Source organism: Mesitornis unicolor, unplaced genomic scaffold (genome assembly GCF_000695765.1).
Source record: "Mesitornis unicolor isolate BGI_N332 unplaced genomic scaffold, ASM69576v1 scaffold3681, whole genome shotgun sequence".
Classification (NCBI taxonomy): domain Eukaryota; kingdom Metazoa; phylum Chordata; class Aves; order Mesitornithiformes; family Mesitornithidae; genus Mesitornis; species Mesitornis unicolor.
In genome coordinates, this window is record NW_010161500.1 from 859 (window position 1) to 19,167 (window position 18,309).

The window sequence follows — 18,309 nt, forward strand, 5'->3', positions numbered from 1 at the left end:
AGGTATTTTATGTGTTACTGTTAATAGGAGGCAGAAAGGAAGTTGAACTTATCCTTTATTTTTTAGCAGGCCCACAGATGTGTGCTGCTTAAAAGTGGCAACTACTGCAGAAAACATCCTTTAGTTTTATTATCTTTCAGTTATTCATATTACAAAAAAAAGTTTTATAATTATAGTTTTAGTTATTCTGATAGTCAAAATATGTATGCTATGTTGGACCTCTGAGTTTTTCATTTGTTTGCAGTAACACCACTTCATTTTTCTTCTTTTTAAGAGAACAAGTACGTTTTAATGGATTTGGGATTTTTATCTTCATTGTCTATCCTGGAGCATTTGTTGACCTCTTCACAACCCACTTGCAACTGATATCACCAGTCCAGCAATTAAGGATATTTTGTGCAGGTAATAGTTTGTGCAGGTAATAATTTGTGCTCTTCTATTAATTCTTTGTTTAGTACAGCTACTTATTGTACAGGCATCACTTGTGAATCCTTGATCAAAAGCTTAAAATGAGGTACAAAAGCTTCTCGTTACCTAATTATGATCCTTGTGCTCTGAAATTAAATTGTGATTTCAGAAAATCATTTGATAGTTAATGTCCATATTATGCTGTTTTCTGGAAGAGAGACATCAGTTTCTAGGAGCTTAAATGAGTAGCAGTTTTCTGTCCTAAAAAATACTATTATTTTTAGATCTGATTCAGAATAGTTGTCCATAAGAAATTCCAGTTGTATGGTTGGGGGAAAAAATGTGGTTTCTGACCTTCCTCTATCATTAGAAAAAGCTATTATACCACCCCAGGTGCAGAAGTTCCTTTGTCTTTGTCTTTTTTTTGTCTTTTTATTTTTTATGTTGTATGGACTAAGTAGCAAAACATGGGTGAACATGAGCTGGAAAATACTCAGCCAGAAGACTGGTAGTATGAGAACATGACTTGCTGTCGCAGTTGAACACCCTTGAGCAATTCACTACCATTTTCTCCAATAGGAACAATCTCTTATGTGATTTTCAATAGTACTGTGAGTGATTTTCAGTGATGTGTGAATTATGTTATTATACAGGTCACTGTGTTTTGATGTTGCCATCAGGGGGAAATAAAGGCTAAAATACAAAGATCCAAACCAAGTCACACCTTGTGGCTTCAAATAACCTCCAGATGTCTTTTATTTGATGTTTTTTTGACATCTGGCTACTGGGAGGTAGAGCTATGTTGCTGTGGAAAGTGTTATGAGAGAGACTGTGTTATGCTACCTGAACCACCTACATTGTTGATTTCTAGACACAAAGTTGGTTCCCAAACTATTGAAATAGAGACAGAAAAGTTAGCATTTTTGTTTAGTTCTTGCTACTGATTATTTTCTACAGCAGAGGACAGTAGGATAACAGTCAGCCTGTGATACTGTTTAGATATTAACATTGTTTCTTGAATATTGTAACTAAAACATTATAAAGAGGGTTTTAGGCTAGCCATACGTTAGCAAAGCATATTTTCAAGCTTTCATAAGTTAAGTAAATGATGATAAATATTAGGTAAGTAAATATATCTATATTCCAAATACCCTAATGAACATAAATTATTCACTGCAATAGGCTAACTTTTATGAAGCCCTGTTTCTCTAATCAATTTCCATTTCCAGCTACTGAACGGAAGTGAAAAAGAAGACATACCGATTTTCAAAATGGGTTGCTTACATCCATTCCTGAGAAATCATCTAGTAAAATAAGGTTATAAGCTGTAATAGAAAATTGTTGTTTGCCTGTTTTTGATGACAAGCAAACACTTCATAATTTTTTAGGTTTCTTGTGAAACCTAACATAGGGGGATACAATGTAGGAACAAGCATGTTGCAAAATTCATTAACATCAATAGTTTGTTATTGACTAGGTACAGCAAATATATGCATTTTTTTACAGCTAACAATAAGTATGTTTCAGAACTACAATGTTTGATAATGACAAAATGTGATATTCAGTAAACTTGACTCGGTTTTTCTTAATTGTCAGAGCAATTGAATGAGCCTATTCTCAGTGTTCTGAAGATCTGAGTTTAAAGAGACACACTTTGAGTTTTTTGTATGGCAGCTAAGTGAAAGAGCTAGAATAGAGAACAACACTGAATATTCCTTTTGTAGTCCACCTATACTGTGGAGATTAAAGAGTATATTTGTTGTACAGCAGATGGCATCATGAGTTCAAGAATAGTGACTGAGTGTTCTTGTAAGACTTCTGTCATGCATAGTAGATGAAAAATGCTTCTGTGCAGCACCTTCTTATAATTAGTTCAAATATTTGTATTATTTTTGAGAGCCTTTTTAATACGTTTTGTCTTAAGGAGTTGAAAAAGGAGTTGAACTTTTAAAAAAACTATTTGAAGGTGTTTTAAGGGTTGTGTAAAGTATCCCTTTTTATATGCAACAAATTAAGTATCCAAGGATGAGGCTGTTTTAGCAAAATGAAATTGATGGTATCCTCAGCAGTGTGCATCTACAGGTATTCTCATTTTGAGCCTGTTTATTTTTCTGTGGCTCACCTGGGATTAATTTGAGGCTTTTCTGTTTTAGACTTTGCTGTATTCTGCACAGCAAACTGTATAGATGATGATATTAAGGCCCATGTTTTACTAACTGTTTGAAAGTACTCCTTGTCACACACTAGCATTTTCTTCACCGCTTTTTTTATTATTTTAGGGGGTTTTTTCCAGTTTAATCTCCCAGCGGCCACACTGTTACAATGGAAGTCTTTTTTCTGTCTTAGTTTTAATCCTTTGTTAAGCAGTTAAGCTGGAAAAAAATAAGTTTTTTTAATATTAAAAGATTAAAACAATAAAGTTAAAATAAGTAGTTAATACTTTTGGTTTTGCTGTACTTGTGAGTGTGTGCACGCGCATTAGTATGTTTGTGAGACAAGGAGAACTGGATGCTGAAGCATTTCATCTATTTGATTGCCTCCCAATGAGATGTGACTAAAAACTACAGATAGATAAGTAACTTTAAGAAGCATCTACTAGTGTAAATGGCAACAAACCTTTAGTTAAAGTACTACAGAAATGTCTCTCATTTCTGCAGCATTAGAAACATAAAAGAAGACCACGTGACATTTGGAGATACCAAGGGAAATAAGAGTCTGCCTTATGTTATGATTCTTGTGTATAGGAAAGAAAGATAGGTTTAAAATGATTTTTAATTATATTTATTTCCTGTCCTCTAACTGCACTGTAAATATAGAGTTGAATCAAATCTCTCTCAACAAGATGAAGCATCGCAAGAAGGAAATAAGGAGCCTTCAACATTGAAAAGTTTTCCTATGTTGGTCATACAAAATGTTTGTCCAAGAACACAAATTAAAAGAGAAAATTTGTATAGTACTGGATGTTGAAGGAAGCCAAGTGTGTCTTATGACAGTGATTCATATCTTCCTATTCAGAACAGCATACTCTAAAGATTGCAGTTGCAAATATGTTGCCCAAAATGAATGGGAAAATGCTGATTTTACAACTTAGTTTCTTGATGTGGTTTTAGGTCCAGATTTTCTTTTCAAATAAGCCATTTTTTCAAATAATTTTCTTAACTTGTTTGGCACGTATACATGTAATTATTTTCTTTTATACAATGGAGATAACCAGGACAAATACTGAATCACAACTGAATTTCTGATACCTTGCTGACTAGGACAAACAGTATTTATTCACATATAAGCCCTTTTATTCAGATTCTTAAATTCAAGAGTTTATTGTGGTAGAAGGCAGCATGTAATACATTTCATTCCACTAGGTTTTTATCATATTTATATTTGATAACAGCTCTGTGGATAGAAGCTGTAGTTTAATAATTGATTCAGAAGCCCAGTTTTTCTTCTGCATATTCTGCCTTCTACATACTAAGATAAGTAGTGTTACATGGCGAAATATCAATATGGTAGAAAGACACCTTAAAAATGAACTTACCGTTTTGCCTGTGTTTTCTGAGAGTGTAATTCTTAGGGACTCAGAGGCTTCTCTAAAACTCCCCTGCAAAGTGACATCATAGAAACTTAAGTTTGTGAAGTAATATATGTATTCTTCTTTCATGCCTGTGTTCACAAATTAATTTCTCATCTGCTCTTACAGTAATTATTTCAGGAAAGCTAATTAGAAGGTAACTGTAGAATTCTGCATTTCAAACACACCTTCTTGTTATTAGTGTATATTTAGAAACATGATTTTTTTCCCCTTCTTTTTAGGAGTGTGGCATAATTTTGTTCTTGGTGTTGCAAGCTTCATGGTTTTGTTTCTGCTGCCAGCCATTCTTTTCCCTTTCTATTACACGGGTGTTGGGGCGCTTGTCACTGAGGTCGCAGAGGTAAGAAAAGATCTTTAATGTTTTCATATTATATGCTTTGTAACCTGAAATGTACCTGTGTTTCTTATTACCATAATCAAATTTGATCAGTGCAGCTCTCTGGAGAATCTAATACATTCCACTTTCCGTCTGCTTAAAGTTCCCTCTCAGTTTTTTAGTATTAGTAAATGAGGGAACATGGCATAGATAATTACAGAATATTCAGCATATTATAAAACTGTTCAGACATTTGAGATGACTTTGCAAGCTTATTTCTGTTTTCTGTTGGTTTATTTTTAACTTCTTTTCAATATTGGCACCAAGTAAATCTACTGCAAACTGCATTATCAGTCTAGTTATCGCTATCTCTTCTTAATGTTAAAGATTATTTTGAGCTGATTTCCTTGCTTGTTTGGTCAGCCGGAAGCAAAGTAGAGATAGACTGCTGAGTTTCTGAAAAAGACTGATTTTTTTCAGACTTAATCAAATACAGTGCACTTGTGGAGCTGAAAGGATTCAGTCTTTCTTGGATCTAAAAGTGAACTGATATAACTCAGGAGGAGAGTTACATTTATTATGCTTTATACTTTTGAAAGTATAGATACACCCTACTGTGTTGAAAGATTCAAAGTATTAATTTAAGTTTCCTGAACTTAAAATGGTAGGAAAAAACACAATATATTAACTTACATGAAAATAATTACTCAAATTTGAAAAGGCTTCCCGGAACACTTGGAGACTTGTCATTTTATTTTCTTTGCACTAAATTAGTTATTATTTGTGGAGGATTTTGGTTTTGTAATGCTCTATCCTGAGTTGAAATAACCAGTTCTAGTGGAGCCTGAGATTTTCTGTTTTTCTGGAAATAGTGTCTTCACCTGAAGATTTCATGGCTGTTCGACAGAACTGTAAACAAATCCTTGTAGTTTTAACTATAACAACATGACTGATTTCCCTGTTTCTTCTCAGGATTCTCCTGCCAATGGACCAAGAGGCCTTTTTGTGGGAGACGTTGTCACTAACCTGCAAGACTGCCCAGTCTATAGTGTGGAAGACTGGAATTCCTGTCTGGAAGACATTTCGGAGAAGTCACAGGTCGGCTACTGTATAAGTGCAGCCACCCTACAGCAATTAAGCTTTCCTGCTAGAGGTATGACTTCAGGTGCTCTTTTTATTATTTTATATTGTAATTTTATCATGTCTTAAAGACTATTTTGGATTTAGGATTTCTCCTAATCTGTGAGGACAGATTTCTTGTAAGTCAAGTCTGCTCTCCTATCTTAAGCAGTGACCAATATGCCATCCATTTTTGTGAAATCTGAAATTAAGGAAGATCTAGATAGAAGAATTTCTCTGGTCTTCCAGTCATCCTATACAAATATCCTGTATGATCTGAATAATGAAATTTGCCTCTTCAGGATATTGCATAGCCTGGTTATTAGCAGTAATACAATTATCTCCTCTATTTTTAGTCAGTTATATGGATGAACTCTGATCTTTTGCAGATGTAAATTCCACACATTACCTTACTGCTTTGATCAGCATGACATTACAAATTGTATGGCTTAACCCAAGGATGTGCTTTATTATGGCCACTTCTGATGTGTCTCACTGTATGGGTTTTATGTTTCATTTGTTTCTTCAACCTCACAATGTCATTGCTCACAAACTTAGTTAGTCGGGATTGCATATATTGCTGCTAGAAGACAGTCTATTTCCTTTTATTTTCATTTATACGTTAGAGCGCTGTAACGGCTTCCCCTGAGAAACAAAAACATGTGAACTGAACTAAACTAGAACAATAAACAAAAATTAAATAGAACAAAAAAGAACAGTCAAGTCAAATTGCCTGAATGTCTTGTGACGTGCCCTAAAGTTCTCTAGGATTTGTTTCATGCAAGCATCCATGGAGACTGAATTCCAAAGGTAAGGGGCTGCTGCTGAGCAAAACCTCTGTGATGCTATTCAGAGCGTTAAAATTGTCACTGCATTTTTCCTTCATACTGGAAGTAAACAGGAAGTCAGGCATCTCGACTACCCATATTTTTTGATGCATTATAGTTCTCTTGTGAGACTGAAAAGGTTTTTTGGAGGTTTTTTTTTTAGTATGTAAGGAAAGTAATCATGCAGCTGGAACTAAGATAAATATTTAAACTGGACATTATGGATAATTTAGAGATCTCACAGTTTGGATTATCCCTCTGAAGAGGAGGGCAGCTTTGGCATATGCTTTCAGCTGGGCAGGAGTGACAAGAACCAGTTCTTAGATGCTGTAGGTATATATACTTGGATTCTGCTGTTCTCTGCAATTTCAGAGTCATGGATAATGAAGCTATATTCTGCAACTGAACCAGTCCTATTTAGATTAAAATACTAGAGACTTAATACTAGAGGCTCAATATTGCTTCCAAGCTTGGTTGCTGTATTGTGTTAGCAGCCCATTGTCCCACAGCTGCATTCTAATCAGACCAGTCTGTCTGCATTTTCAGAGCCATAAGCCTCCAGCAGTGAGAAATATTCCTCTGAAATGAAATGAACTCTGTTTCGTCTCTAGCAGCTGTCATTTGTCAAAATCTTGACAGTTCACAACTTGACATAAATACAGAATATCAATAAAAATGTATCTAGCAAATGGACTCTAGCTACTTGACCATAAAACAAATGGAGAGTAAACTATTTGAGTATGAAGCTAGACAGAAAACAATGCCCCAAGGACCTTCTTGAAATTAATAAAAAAAATAGAAGTGTTTTCGACGTATTTTATACAGAAACTAGTTTCATGGTCATTCACTATTCAAAAATATATGTGGTTGCTTAGCCTCAAGGTACTTGAATAAAAGGATTGTATGGTACAGTGCTTGCACCTGTAAGCCCCAGGCATAAAACTCCATGTTAGTGGATTGCAGGTTATGCAGTGATAAATTAGCAGCCAGTATCACAGGCTTGATCTACCCAACGAAGGTACTGCAGTTGAACAAAGCTGCTGTGACACAGGTTCTTGCAGTGGCTGTTCCTTTGTGGGATTTTTTTGAAAGCTGTTGTTTTAGAGTAAGTTAGGTTTAATTCATTTAAAGAACATCCAAAGATTCTGTACCAGACTTTTCACTGATGCAGTGTTCAAGGCTTGGAAAGCTTTCGAAACCTGAATCTTGTAAAGGCTTTCACATTTTAAAGAGGACATTCTGAGTCCTGGTCATTTCCATAGCCAGTCAGTGAAGTCAGCACAGTAACAGGTAATAAATTTCTATGGCAAACCTTAATACACATTGAGAGCAACAGATGAAAGTATTTTGTAACTCTTAATGCTCAGAAAATTGCAGTGGTAGATCCCCAGTATCTCCAGGAGGTTTATTAAGGTGAAAAAAATCAGCATGTGACATGACCGAAATCAGGTGACATTCACACACATAAGTGGTAAAGCGTATTTTTAGTTGTGCTGAACCACAGCTAGTCTTTATGAATTACTGTAATTCTTGAAGGCTATTGAATGATGTGTATTCAGAGACTAATTTATTTTCAGGAAGTTGCTATAATATTGATCATTTGCTCTATGCCTATGTCCTTTAGTCTATAGAAGACTCGATGGCACAGTTGAATGTTGTAGTAACAACAGCCTCACAGACATTTGCTTTTCATATAGCAATAACTTGGACAGCCACCTGGTAAGTTACTTAAACTGCTAATCCTGTTTGGTAATTCTGACATTGTTTAAATTAATTCAGTAATATTTCACAATTATGCAGCATACTCGAGTGCTTCAGAATACCTACAGTTTGTAATAAAGGTTTATGTGTGTGTTATTCTACCCATTTACGGCTTAGAAACCAAAATATTAGTTACGATTTTTCCCATGATCAATCAAGGAGTCTCTGGAAGAACCAGAAAGGATCTTATACCACTCATTCCTTAGGCAGAAAGACACCTCCCCCATTTTCACCACTGGATGCAGAATATGTGCCCTCACGGCCAAGAAGGCCAATGGCATCCTGGGGTGCATTACGAAGAGTGTGGGCAGTAGGTCGAGGGAGGTTACTCTCCCCTCTACTCTGCCCTAATGAGGCCACATCTGAAGTTCAAGAAGCACAAGGAACTACTGGAGAGAGTCCAGCATAGAGCCACTAAAATGATGAGGGAACCAGAGCATCTCCCACATGAGAAACGGCTATGAGAGCTGGGTCTGTTTAGCCTGGAGGAGACTGAGGAGGGATCTCATTAATGCCTATAAATATCTAGAGGGTAGTGGTCAGAAAGATGGGACCAGACTCTTCTTGGTTGTGCCTGGCGACAGGCAAGGGGCAGTGATCACAAACTAGCGCACAGGAGGTTCAACCTAAACATAAGGAAAAACTTCTTTACTCTGTGGTTAACAGAGCACTGGAACAGGCTGCCCAGAGAGGTTGTGGAGTCTCCTTCTCTGGAGACATTCAAAACCCGTCTGGACATGTTCCTGTGTGATCCTCTTTAGGTGATCCTGCTCCAGCAGGGGGGGTTGAACTGGATGATCTTTAGAGGTCTCTTCCAACTCCTGCCATTCTGTGATTCTGTGAATATTGGAAAGAAAAAGCTTTTGAGAACAAGGTCAAATTGCTTTTTTGGTGCTTCACTCTTTAAAGGTACTGAGCACTACAGGCAAAACAAAGCACTGCACTATGTTCAGTTATTTTATCTGAAGCAAACAGCGCTGCTAACAAAATTAAAATAAAACCATGCAAGACGAGGTCCTAGAGGTTGCCCAGTTTCTCAAAGTCAAGGCTTCTATTTGATTCCTTTTTCATCATGTTGATTTCCTTGTAACACTTGGAAACATACGAAGTTTCTCAGTAGGATTTTGACTTAGTCTCTTCAAAATACAGAAATGTTTGTTAAAATACGTGACCCCTATTGACAGTGGTGCAATATTTCTAACAGTTCTCTTTACAAGAAAAAGAGCACAAGTACCAACTGTGTAAGCTTTTCGACACATACCAGTTTGTTCTTGTTCTGACCTCTAATGATAAATACCTGCAGAAAAGGAAGTAAGTCTGTTCTTACATCTGCTATATGTGTACAGTTTCTACAATGGTAAATTTCCCATTCCAGGGTGGTTTTGTGGTATTTAGCCTGTAAGAATTGAGCACAGATCAGCAGTTCATTTGAAATATGACAATGGCTGGTAACATCCTGGAGTTCAGCTAGATAATCGTTATCCCACTGAGCTTTGACATTCTTAAGCTACTCTAAGTATTCGTTCTTATGCTACTCTAAGTAGCATAGCTGCTGCTTAGGAACAGAGAAGAAATAAAAGCATCCAAAAGCCTGTGACCTTCAAGTGTCCTTAGATTGGCTGTGAGTTTTGTAACAATTACTTTAAATAGTCTTTGCAGTGCTATGCAGCAGTATTTGAAAGTGTGTCCTCTCTGCCTCATTAGAATAGAAAGATCTTGCATCGAGTTCAGTGGAGAGTGTCTGACACTCATGCATTTATGGGGAGTGTAACTATCAGGCTAAGAAGCAAGAAAATCTTTTTTTTGTTGTTGTTTCTTAAGGCAAACAGTATAGGAAGAATTTTCCTTGCTTGTGTTTAAGAACAAAAGGAAAAAATATCACTGAGCTTTTATGAGAAACATGAGGAGGGGAAAACAATTTCCTGTTCCTTTCTGCTGTACTCTCTTTGGCCTGTGGAGAGCAAGAAAGATCTGATCTTTCAGACTGCTGAGTGGAAGAGTGTTATAGGTAGGTCTTGGGACACAGCACTGCATTAAGTCCTTAGCTCATCTTAGTTGAGCATGGTTTCTTAGCTGTCACACAGCCAGTAGGATTTTTGGTTTGTTTGCTGAACATAAGATTTTGTTCAGCCAAATGAGGTTTTAGATCAATGAAAATGAAAACTTCTTAAATGGGTAAGTCAATTAGTATATTGATGCAGGCTGTTCATTAGAAATCACTGACTTATGTTTAGCTGCCTTGATTTTTGTTGTGCATGTGTGTACCTTTTTAAAAATAGTTAGCTTTTATTTTGGTACATGTGCATACCCTCTCTTCCACATTCCACCAAAAATGGAATGGCAGGTTGAATATAAGGTAGAGGTTCTACACAATTTGACAAAAAAACCCCAAAGAATCAGATTTCAGGTCTTCATGGGCTGGTAGTGTATCAACGAGGTGCTTCCTTTGCTTTAAAAAGGAATATATAGTACCTTTTATCTGATCTGTTGGAAAATACCTTTAAATTTGATAATAATTTCAAATGCCTTTTGCAGTATGCCTGTCTGCCAGCACGTAAAGTTATTGAGGCCAGCAAAGTTTGTCGAACCAACGTGGACTGCCAGAAGGACTCTGTTCCAAGCCTTTGTGTGACTCCTTCTTTAGAGAACCAAACAAGGCTAATCAGGGTAAAACATCCACCCCATATTGACATGCTGTATGTAGGACACCCCATGCATCTTCAGTACACAGGTTGGTATTATTTATTAGAACAGTTTGACAAAAAAAGATTTCTAATATGGTTTACTTTGCCTGGCTGCTTGAACAAGGTATTGGAGCACTTGTAAGTTAACTTGTTTAATGCAGAACCCATTTCTTGTTACAGCCAGTGGAAAGACATGGACTACTCAGGCCTAAAATGAAATGTGCACAGTGCAATGAGTTACAAAGGTAATAGAAACCATATGTGATATGAGATAGTTGGGTTTTTTCAGAGAAGTATGAAAGGGCTATTTTTATAACAGATCTCACAGGTTAGTCATGGGAACCAGGCACCTGCATTTTCCTAACTCTTCAACTTCTCAGAATGCTATTGTAAAATCTCTGAGGCATCTTGCTCTAACGCCTTGCCTGGAATATTAACATGACTGCTTAAATCATACCTAATATCCAAGTATCTGTGACAGATTCCCATGACTACTGAGCCACAAGTACAATCACAACATTGGTTTTTTTCCTGATTATTTTTTATTTATTTGAGTGCTCTAAATTTAATAATATAGAACAGTTTAGTTCCTTACTTTGAAATGGACTGTGGCTCTCCTTTAGACAAGTTCATATCCTTGAGTCAGGTATACAAATAAAATGTAATTCTGCTCTTGAAGCAAGTAGGGAAAGAATGAACAAACTTATCTACATTCCTACTTAGTAGCTTGAGTGATGGCATGGTGAAAATTAGCTTCAGATGGGCTTAAAAAAGTATGAAGTGTTAAACTACTGCCCCTTCCTGTGAGGAACTTTTCTGTTCCTCACAGGCAGCTATACCTCGCAGGGGGAGATTCTACTTCAGGCATCTTGAAGTACTTCCTTAGCAAGGCATTGTACTTTTCCGAATAAGCACTGGAATTAGGTTATAAGAGCTTTAGAAACAGTGATGAAATCTAGTAGTGTAAATCCATTAACATTCTTGCATAAATTTTAGTTAATCTGTCGGTCTTTATCTTTCTGTGCTGGTTGTATTTTGATACTCTGTGACAAATTACTTCTACTTTTTTATGCCCTTATTTAAGCCCAGAATATGATCTCTTCGTGTGCTGTTTTTGACCTCTTGCTATTTAGGAGGAAAAACGTTGTTCACCTGTGTAATATCAATACACAGTTCTATATTTGGTGACATCTATTCCAAATGCAGCAACAAATTTTAATAATAGAGTTTATTAATTATTTTAAGTTCCTTTTCTTGGCCTCTAACAATACAAACTGTAGGTGCTCTACAGCAATTGATATTGTTCCTTTTTCAAATGTTGTAGCAATGGAGTTTTAGTCAGTGTTTCCTACTGAACAGTAATTCTGCAAAACAATTGAACCTGTCAGTCTTTCAGACGTCAGATAAGAATGTTATTGCATCTGAAGAGGTAGTTCTACTTTAAGAAATGTGTGAAAATACAATCTACAGGATTATAATTCTAAAGTGATTTACTGTACCCTAGGAATTGCACATTGAATGTGCTAATTTGAAAGCTAAAAGCTTGACTTTATTTATTACAAACTTTGCTGCAAATGCAACCTGTGCTCCCCTTGGCAAAACACAAGAGCTAAAATTATAGGATCCTGGCTTGGGCAGCAGTGTATGGTTCTGTGCACTCCAATGAAACAACCTCTAAATATTTCAGAATTCACTCTGCACTGTACAATACTGGCTTGGGGCCAACAGGTTTGAATGTTTTTTTTCCAAATGTGACTGATCAAAATGTGGTAACCATTTATTTACAGTTAAAATATGAAAATAATTTCTTCCCCTACTATGTGACATTTGAAATAGGAATACATTTTAGTGAAATGCCTTACTCTTTACTGTGATCTTTCTGCCTGCAGGAAACACTGCTTTTTAGATTAGTTCCACATTTAACACACAATCTGATATGGGAGTTGGACTAGTGTGTACTATGACTTTAGTTTCTTTAGTAATTTCACTAAAGTAATGTTTAAAAAACACTCTAAGATTTTGCACGTATTATTTTCTATTTAGGCTTGTATTGTCACGATAGTCCCAATTTATGGAGAAGCAGTAATTATTTTGTATTTTGATTTGAAGCTAGCTTCCAAATACAATATTTTTTAAAACTTATATCCATATTAGCTATTTACAAGAAATTAAATGTTTCTTATAAAATGTTTCTGTTTCCTCAAAGTAAAATATCCTAGCAAAAATATTTTTTTGTTGATACAATAAAAATTCTCATACTCATGAATGAACTTACAGTGCTGGAGATGTGGCCAAAACTAAACCAGAAAGAATCATTAGGAATATATGTTGTTTAGGATGGACATATTGATTAATCCTTTTAATTACCATTCTCTCTGTAAAAAGTATCTAATGTAATCCGTGGGTTTAATTCATGTGTTATTACTCCGGACTTTTAGACTTTTCTTATTGCAGGCCAGTAGTGCTCTAGATGCTCTCCCTATTTTGGACAGATAATATGTAAGGTTGAAATGGAGGGCCCTGTCATTATTGCCATGCAACTTTGCAGTGTTTCTTCTATATTTTATGTGAGTTTTTTTATTCCTTCATGTCATTTCTGGTATTGCAAAGTCTTGACTTCCTTCTCTGGCCTTTCTTGGTTGGGAATAATCTGGTGACTAACATTCACATTTGGAATTCACACTGCTTGAGGGAAGATTATATCCCTGAATGTTACTGTATTTGCATCACCCCTCGGGGATCAAAACCTGCAAGATTTCATTCATGAAAGAAGATGGAACTTACCTAGAAGATTATTTCCCCAAACTGGACCAGCCTCTTCTTATCCAAGTCTTCTAAACAAAGCCACTTCTTAGCTTTGGCGAGTTTTTTAGGCAACAGCCATAATCCCTGATGAAGAGTTAGTCTGGTTTCTCAGTATTTCCATGCTTGGTTCACCTTATTGTGGAGGATGATCCTTCTTTGCTTTCAACCCATATTTAAAGGGTTACATGTATCATTCTTCTGGAGACCACGAAGAAATTTCTCATGCCATACTGTCTCTCTCCTCCATAGCATGCATGCCCTTTCCCCCATGAAGAGGTTTTGAAAAGCTCTTTGGTCAACCTAGTCTCCAAATCACTTCTAATTAAAATTGTGTCTGTTGTGCATTCTTCTCAATATTTGCCAACACCATCTAGCATTAGCCAACAAAAGAAATGTTAATTCCAGGTCACAGAATTGTTTAATTAGAGTGGGAAAACAGTGACTGTTTTGTCTCACTCAGCCTGATTGCTATTCACCTCTTCCCAGCAGTGTCCTTTGCAGACAAGCCTGGAGTACATAATTTCTGTAATTCTTTTCTTATTCCTTGAGGAACAGATCTGCGTGCTGCCATTAGGTTTGATCCATTACAGCCACTAAATTCATTGCTTCATATTACAGTGTCTAGAGTTCAGTCCAGCAACTTCCTGAAGAGCTTCTTTGTGTTTTGGAGATTGCTTCAGCAGCAAGGTTTGGAGTTTAGACCTGTGTCTAGTGGCTGTCAGGGATGACAGACAGTTTCTTGTAACAAGAGGAAAGGAGATTAGTGATCCATTCAGAATGTAGACACAACTTCAGGTTCAGGATGGTGACCTGGTAGTGGACACTAGGTGTTTGTTCAGCTTTGAAATTACACTATATTGAAGTGTATGTCTTTTGAAACTTCTGAATACACTGTCTGCCTCAGCCATTTTGCTATTTTGGCTCATGAACAAGAGGTCTGGTCAAATGTTCTGATACCAGCCTTCAGCTTGTTGAGTTGTTTGCTTTGGATATCACTTGACTTGGATGCCTCTGACTTTCTGAGCTGGGTGGTGTCCAGGCTTTATGTCTTTTATGTTCTTCACTCAGTAGTCCAGCAGACTTATTTATTTTCTCTCAGTTCCCGTAAATCAAAGGTCTTTCTTAAGCTAAGGTAAGAGAAAAATTATTTTTAAGCCTTTTTGGCACAGCTGTGGCATTTTTGGTATTGGAAACTTCTCTGTTGCCACACCAAACCCATTCTTTCTTTGTGATTCCTTGCTACCCAAATCTCTCCATCCTATGGTTCACTTGCTAATTGTACCAATTACCCTCTCTGACTCATCAGGAGGGCCTCTATTAACACAAGAAAATTTATTTATGTGACTGAGTGGACCAGTTCTCTGTCTCATGTGCCTTTGGAACTACTTTCCCCTTGTCTTTGCTCCAGTGTCTTTGAGTTGATTATTGAACCTGAAGAAATCTAATCTCACTCTTAACTTAGCAGTGCTTTTGGCATGTTATGTACTAGTGCTAAGCTTTCCAGTGTTCTCTTAGCCTATGGTTTTAAAATTTCTCAAAGGGTGGGTTAAATTGTTCCTTTGCCAAGGGATGTTTGTATTAAGTGGGATTTGAACTCTTGCTTTCACATATCTCTATGGAGACAATATTTCTTATGGCTATAACTTTTTCCCAGGTTGGCAGGGAAAATTCAGGCCATTGTGGCTGGCCTCAACTCTCATCCAAAGTTTTTCTTCAGGGACAGATTGACTGTTGTTTGTACTGTGCAAGCTCATTTTTAAGGTGATTTCTAATTCTGCCTTAATTTACCTAAACTGCATCCTTCTGGGGTTAAGTCTCCACTGTGCTGTGAGTGGAGCCTTCTGGTAGGAGACGTGGCTCTCTTTCACCTATCACAGAATTAAGGCTTTCAAACAGTCCTTGAGGCTGACAGACTGAGACTGCTATTTACTTTCAAAGACTGTGTCAAGACTTTTTATGAGACAACTCAGATGGAGCTTCCCTGTGCTAACAGAGTGCCCTCTGGGATGTCTCCAGCTTTCTTTGTTTTCTTTGTGGAGCCTCTCATAAACATTTGGCATGCAGTCAGCTGAATTTATATGAAGGATGCTGACTCCCACCTCCCAGGTTTTTCAGTTGCACTAAGGTGCATCTTTGAGTCACTTAGGGTATCATCTGAAGACAGAAAAGGAAGCTACTTACGTACTGGCTAACTGGTGTTCAAATATGTAACGCCCCCCTGCGTCATTGCTTAGCCCTTGCTTTTCAGAGTGACTGTAGGACTGCCCCAGTGACTCCCTGTCTGCCCCACTCCTATGCACCATGAGCTCAGCCTTAGAATGGGGGGATCTTCTGCAGGTACTGCAAGAGAAGAATTTTCTGGCCTTGAGAGAAAGTACACGTGCACCTACTGTATGAATGTATACATGCGAACTGCATATGTTAAAAAACTCTGGTAACTATAATCTCCTTTTTATGTGTTTTTCTTTGAAAAGGACTTGAACTACACAGTGTGATCTTTATGACTACAGATGTCCAGTTGCCTCTGAAAATGTTTATCTTAGATCTACTTTTACTGAAATAATGCTAATTGCATTTTGTGGAGTGACTTTGCTGTGCTAGTAACCACGTTTAAGAAAGATTTAATGGCTGCACTCCTTTTAAAAACAAAACCCAAGCAAAACTGTTTTTAGGTTGATTATTCATCCTTGAAGAAATGTAATTTCAGGTCTGATTGTTCTGCAGAATTATAGTCTAAAATTCATAGTGTTATAATCCTGGAATGCCTGTTCATTACTTTGTTCATGTTTTGTGTATCTTTATATTTTCGTTTCAGTGAGTCTCAGCAGTTTTGTACCACGACAAAACTTTCTAAGCATCGATCTGCCTGTGGTAATAGAGACATTTTGCAAGTATCCTTTGAAGTATGTTTGTTCTTTTAAGACAAGAAGGGAACTGTTCAGGATTTGGTGACCCAGCAAAATTTCAGTTGGATATCATTTTAGACAGGATGCTTTGAAACATTTCTGTAGAGTTTTGACATCTTTATCTCATCTCTGCATTGATTATTGTCCATGTGCCAAGCTCAGAATGAAATATCTCACTTTTCTTGTGCTTAGCAGGATATTTTTAGTCAGTGCTTTTTTAAACTCTTTCTTGAGGTTAACTCTTAACAGCTCTGATGAGAAAGTCAAAGTAAGCCTGAATTTATGACAGGACAAATGAGATGTTATTGCTAGCTTTGGTACGTCAGAGTTTTATCATTTTTGAGTCGTTATACTGAAATAAATAACAGGGCATGGTTGATCTTTATTTATTTTCTTCAACAGAAAATAAAACAGCCTATTCAAAAAGCAGGATGATAATTCAGTTAAAACATGCTTATTGATGAATAAGATAATATATATGCATAATAAAGGTTAGTAGGCTTGAATATGGCTAATCTAAGAACTCTCAGGCTTATAAACGGAAATGTTTGTGTGGCTATAGAACAAATAAGCAGCGTAGTTCGGTGTAGTCCATAAAACTAGAGTAAAGAAGCTACATAAGCTCCTCTTTTCTGGGAACATAGCAAGGTTCACATGTGCCTTCTTATCCAGCCATTATAGGATGGAGGTAGGTATTAAAGTTAGCAAGCCTTTACCAACAGTAAAAATTATCTAACCTTGCCTCATTCTCACATGCACATGCACATCCACTCAATTTTTCTGGCTAACAGGTAAGTAGGAGAGAGAGGCCAGATTTCCAAATATGTTCTAGCCATTGACTTACTCCAGTGAGGGAGTGTTTTGGAAAATATTCCTAATCATTATTTCATACTTAGGTCATCGCTGTAGAATACCTTCTTACTTCAGGCATGGTGTCAGAGCTATAAGCTTCCTCCAAAACCACACAAAGCAAGGAAGGAAGGTGGGCAGTATTAAGTGTGGTTTTGCTGTCTCCTGCTTTCATCTGAGCTGTGAAGAGTGCAGATTGTTAAAGTATCCAAGCCTAGTGCTTAAAAGCAAATGAATCTATAAAGGCAAGTCTCTGAGCTGGTATGTTAGGGTGTGAAACTCATTGTACTTGTATAATTTCTGTGAAACAGAATGGCAGCTAAAAAAAATAACCCTAATTTGTTTGTATAGTAGAAATAAAAAATATGGTTTGTATTAAAGTTTATTTTACATTTTCTTGGTTGTTATTCATGAACCTTAATTAATGTCAACCAGGTACCTAATTTCACTGTCAGGAGCACTGGCCGTTATCAATGCTGTACCGTGCTTTGCTTTGGATGGTCAATGGATATTAAATTCATTCCTGGAAGCCACTCTGAGCTCCCTGATTGTAGAAAAACAACACAGAGAGCTTGTTGGCTTTTTAATTTTGCTTGCTGGTAGTGCACTTTTGGCTGCCAATGTCGCACTGGGACTTTGGATGGTGACAGCACGATAGCATATTGGATTTGCTTCTGTCAGTTCTCAAAGTACACAGAAATGATTAAGCCATTGCTTGTAAAACATGTTTTGGTACTGAGACTGAAATAATTCCCTTAAAATGACACTGAAAGAACAATCACTGATGTCTGCTCTTTTAATTTAAAACTATACAACATCGTGCCTGTGGTCATGGGAAATGTAATAGAAAGGACTAGGAACCTTTTTATATACTCTTTAAGCACTGTACTGATTTTGGAGAAATTGCATTGTAAAGTTTCAGAGGAAAAAGCCTAAGATTTCATTAATTTAGATCTCAAAATAAGGGAATTATTTGGCCTCAGACATTTGTAAAGTGGAAGAAAAAAAAAACCACTTAGGTTTTATTTTATAATTTGAATAATTG

The 18,309-nt window shown here is 36.7% G+C and overlaps 1 protein-coding gene across 1 annotated transcript; it reads left to right on the forward strand.

Annotated features, from left to right (window-relative positions):
• Positions 1-274: 274 nt before the first annotated feature.
• On the forward strand, positions 275-17,922 carry MBTPS2 (membrane-bound transcription factor peptidase, site 2; the record flags this gene model as incomplete). The annotated part of the gene is made up of 7 exons (XM_010193108.1): positions 275-402; positions 4,219-4,337; positions 5,286-5,466; positions 7,884-7,978; positions 10,556-10,751; positions 16,325-16,400; positions 17,700-17,922. Coding segments are annotated over 7 exons (1,018 nt in total), but the record flags the coding sequence as incomplete, so codon positions are not given.
• Between the last annotated feature and the right edge of the window lie 387 nt (positions 17,923-18,309).